Here is a 4431-nt window from a genome sequence, read left to right on the forward strand (position 1 = left end):
TAACATGGAAAAATAGGATACATCCTACACCAAATAGTTAGGTGGATGATCAAATCATGAAATCTTATCTGTTTCCACAAAAACCAACAAGTAAAATTCCAATTATAAATCTTATCCTACATATGACGTGTCGAAAAGCTGAGCCTAGCTGTAAAGCCACAACGAACCAAGTCAACTCTTCATATTTTGTCAAGCAGTCTTCACAGCTCGGCTCCAATAAAAATCCCTGTTTATTGAAATATATAATAATAAATGGTAGATTATCTAAGCTGAAGTAATAATTTTGAAACCAAATCTCTGTTTCGAAATCCATTATAATTATAAACATAACTCATCCATTCTACATTTTTCATGAAAATAGAACAGTTAAAAGAAGATTTCTAAAAATATTGATTAAATTGGTTTCAATAAAAAAATTGATTAAATTAAAATATATAAACATACTTCTATAATTTTTATTAGGAAAAAAAAAGATTAAAATCAATGGATTCCTCGAGTAACATGTTTCCCAAAGAAATTGTGAGTGGAAAGATTCCGCATCTCCGTTGAATTGTGAGTGGCTTAAAACGAAGCCGTTTTAGCCGGCTGCCACACGCCTTAAATTTTCCCCCATTTCTCCTCTGCTATAAAAACCCTAATCCCCTCGATTTATTCACTCTTTTTCTTTCCAAAAAAAAAAAAAAAAAATCAATTTTTTTGTAGCAGTCGTATATCAGGTGGTTCCCCGATTCTTCAATCGCACGAAGATCACCTCTTTTCGGTTGTTACAACTTACAATCCAATCCAGGAAAATAATAATAAGAATAATAATAATAATAATAATAATAATAATAATCTCCGATTAACGATGGGATTTCTCCACAAGCTTTGGGATGAAACGCTTGCCGGGCCCGCACCTGAATCGGGCCTGGGGAAACTCCGCAAACACAACTCTTTCTCCGGCTCTAGATCCGCGGCTGATCCGGCGGCGGTTTCTCCCGATGGCCACCCTGTCCAGATCTCTCGCAGCATTACCATCATCAAGCCCGCCGCTCCTGCTAATCGCAATCTCAACGTCTCCGTTGACTCGCCGTCCGCACCATCTTCTCCGGCGAGTTGCATCACTCCAACGTCGCCGTTTTCACGTAAGCATAACCTCCGATCTTCAATCTTTGAAATTCTATCATCTTCTTTTTTCATTAAATCTGGGAGCATTAATTTTCAGCTACTACGCCCGGTGGAAATTTCAAGAAATTAAGTAGGAGAAGATCCGCTGCGGCTGACCCTAAAAGTCCTCATGCTTTTGATTGGTTCGTTTCCTCTCATTTCAATCTTCATTTCTTTTAACATTAACATTAAAATTAAGAACTTAAATGATCAGGAACTTGATTTAATATATACATATTATCAAAACTAGATAATATAAAATCAATAAAATAAAGGAACAAAATGAATAATCTCTCCTTTCGAAAATAATAATAATCAAATGGTATAATAATTTTTTAATAACTCAGATGTATAATAAACAACATTCTGATAAATTTACTTTAGAAAACATTCTGATACAATAATCTATATCTAATATAACTAATTCTGGTGAATTCTTTTTCTTAATGGCATAATTGTTCTTCACACCTTTTAATTTTAATTAATACCTACAATTTGTCTTAAATTTGGCATTAAAAAGAAAAAAATTATTTCAAGAACTTTAAGCACAATACATAATATTAATGTGATTATGTTACACACACAAAGTATGCGCATTGCAGCTTATTTTAATAATGTATATTGTCGTTAATTTGAGCAAATTATAGTTTACAAAATTTAGAAAATCTTATTTCTTATTACTCTCAGTTTCCTACCATTTTTTTAGTTAATTTTAAAACAAACCATGTGATAGATTTTATCTGATGATTATTAATTCCTTGTGGTGCCAGGATTATACTCAGTGGTTTGGACCGTTGAGAGTATATCAAAGTGAAGATTTTCGCTGATTATTAAAAAAATTACAAAAAGAAAAAAATATTGTATTTAAAAAAAACCCTAATTATTAAATCATGTGTAAATATTAGCGAATAAGTTAGTAGATAAATAAATAAAAGTTATAGGTTCAAAGTGGCCTACATAATTTTGGAGAGGAAAAGACTTGATTAGGCTTGAAGATTCGGAATCCTTCTAAACTTCTTTGTGTGGAAAGTGATGTCCTCTGTTGTAAATTTATTCTGAAGGCTAGGTTCTTGTTAGCTCTTGTACATATGTATTTGTGGTTTGTATTTTGTACATATTCTAGTGAAACCCAATATATATGACCCTAATTATTTTGATTTCTCTTTACTTTTTAAACAAAAAAATCTTTACTTTTTAAACAATTTTTTTGTTTAATTTGTCTTTCTCGCATACTCAGTTGAAAATTTTGTTTTATGTTTTATCGGAGTAAGGAGATGACTGTCAAGTTCCAACATCGAGCACGTAGTAAGTCACGGTTAATCGTGTTGTAGAAAAATTTATGTGTTATATCACAGTAAATAATGTTGGAAAAATGGGTTTCGAAGCCTATTAAGCTTCAAAAATTAATTGAGCATCACTCATCCGATAAAACTAAAAATTGATTTGAAAATTGAAATCTACGTTTCGAGTAGATAATTTTAGTATATTAATTTGTTCAAAACTGATTTTGAGTGAATGAGAAATTAATTGTTTAAAATTGGTGTTCAAGGGTCAATTGATGTGAATTTGGTGATATGAGACTTGTCCCACATAGAAAGTTTTGTACTTTCTATTACTACATATATTTCTGTTGTTTATATTGAATAATTAAATAAAATTCAATTCAAGTTCAAGTCGAGGGAGATGCAACGCACCGGTCGAGCCCAAGCGCGCACGAGCGCATTGATGGCGCACGTACGCATCCTCGTCAAATCTGATGGATCAGATTGAATCTCCTCCAAGATGCAGTATCATATTTGAATTTCCACCTAGAGACATCGCGGGGAGCAATGAGGAGCTTTTCTGTATGCTACTCTAAAATGGTGAGAGATGATGTGGCAGATGGTGATGTGTCATGGAGTCCAAGTGTGTTCGAATGTGGCGTATGATTGGATGCCACTAGGACGCATGGAGTCAAAGTGTGTTCGGATGTGGCGTATGATTGGATGCCACTAGGACGCATGACATGGAGGCGATCGAGGCGTGATCAAAAATGTGTTGGATTGCATGGCCTAGATCAAGGATTCTGATTGTGACACCCGGAGCCAAAAAAGTCCTAGGGTGGTACATAGTTCGCAATATAAGTGGTTAATACCTGAAAGAAGAACACCCCACCAAAAAGAATCGGCGACGGGTGACATGAATGATACATATAAGGTGCATCTTTTTTTCGAGAGCTCATCACATAAGAACTTCAAAGTTAAGCGTGCTTGACTTGAGGCAATTTTAGGATAAGTGACCCCTTAAAAAGTTTCTCAGGGTGCATGTGAGTGAGGACATAAGCACGCTGAAAAGACTCGTATTGATACAGTGGGACGTTACAAATGGTATCAGAGCTTGGCCTCTCCTAGTACGGTGTGGTTCGGGGACGAACCAAGCGGAAGCTGGTGGGCATGTGACATTTGGAGCCAAAAAATTCCTAAGGCGGTACATGGTCCGCAATATGGGTGGTAAATACCTGAATGATGGAAACTCCACCAAAAAGAATGGACGACAGGTGACATGAATGATTCAATCTCATACCGGAATGAGAGGTACAAAAGATTTGATATGTACAACTCATATCAAAAAGATGCATTTTTTTCGGGAGCTCATCACATAAGAACTCCAAAGTTAAACGTGCTTGTTTTGGGAAAATTTTAGGATGGGTGACTCCCTGAAAAGTTTTTCAAGGTGCGTGTGAATGAGGACATAATCACGCTGAAAAGACTCATCTTGATACAGTGAGACGTTACAGTGATGGTTTGCAACCAATAACCGTTGGATGAATCCGGATGAATTTGGACCGCTAGATTGGTGGTTGAGATTTGCTGGATCAAAGGGTACAGCCAAGGGATGTGATCATCCAGAAGGGGTGCGATCTGGATCGTTGATCTGGAGGTGGACGCACTAGATTTAATTTGAAAGATGACGTAGTGGGTGGTGATGTGTCATGGAGTCCATGTGTGTCTGAATGTGGCGTATGATTGGATGCCACCAAGACACATGGCATGGAGGCGGTTGAGGAGTGATCAGATGCGTTGGATCGCATGGCCTAGATCAAGGGTTGTGATGGTTCTCAATCAGTGACCGTTGGATGAAGCCGGATGAATCTGGACCGCTAGATTGTTGGTTGAGATCTGCTGGATCAAAGGGTACATCCAAGGGATGTGATCATCCGGAAGGGGTGCGATCTGGATCGTTGATCTGGAGGTGGACGCACTAGATTTAATTATGCAAGAGGATATCATCCAGTTACTGAGATCA

The 4431-nt window shown here is 36.7% G+C and overlaps 1 protein-coding gene across 1 annotated transcript; it reads left to right on the forward strand.

Annotated features, from left to right (window-relative positions):
* The first annotated feature begins 645 nt into the window (after positions 1-645).
* On the forward strand, positions 646-2307 carry LOC140883725 (dormancy-associated protein homolog 4). Its single transcript, XM_073290304.1, has 3 exons — positions 646-1124; positions 1205-1289; positions 1917-2307. The coding sequence occupies exons 1-3, from the start codon at positions 848-850 to the stop codon at positions 1942-1944; spliced, it is 390 nt and encodes a 129-aa protein (XP_073146405.1). The 5' UTR covers positions 646-847; the 3' UTR covers positions 1945-2307.
* Positions 2308-4431: the final 2124 nt, after the last annotated feature.

This window comes from Henckelia pumila, chromosome 2, assembly GCF_033568475.1.
Source record: "Henckelia pumila isolate YLH828 chromosome 2, ASM3356847v2, whole genome shotgun sequence".
Taxonomy (NCBI): domain Eukaryota; kingdom Viridiplantae; phylum Streptophyta; class Magnoliopsida; order Lamiales; family Gesneriaceae; genus Henckelia; species Henckelia pumila.

Bases quoted from the DNA above. Each gene is read 5' to 3' on its own strand.
- LOC140883725 (XM_073290304.1), top strand. From the start codon at position 848: ATGGGATTTCTCCACAAGCTTTGGGATGAAACGCTTGCCGGGCCCGCA. The intron at 1,125-1,204 runs GTAAGCATAACC...ATTAATTTTCAG, and splicing joins TCCAACGTCGCCGTTTTCAC to CTACTACGCCCGGTGGAAAT. The intron at 1,290-1,916 runs GTTCGTTTCCTC...TTGTGGTGCCAG, and splicing joins AGTCCTCATGCTTTTGATTG to GATTATACTCAGTGGTTTGG.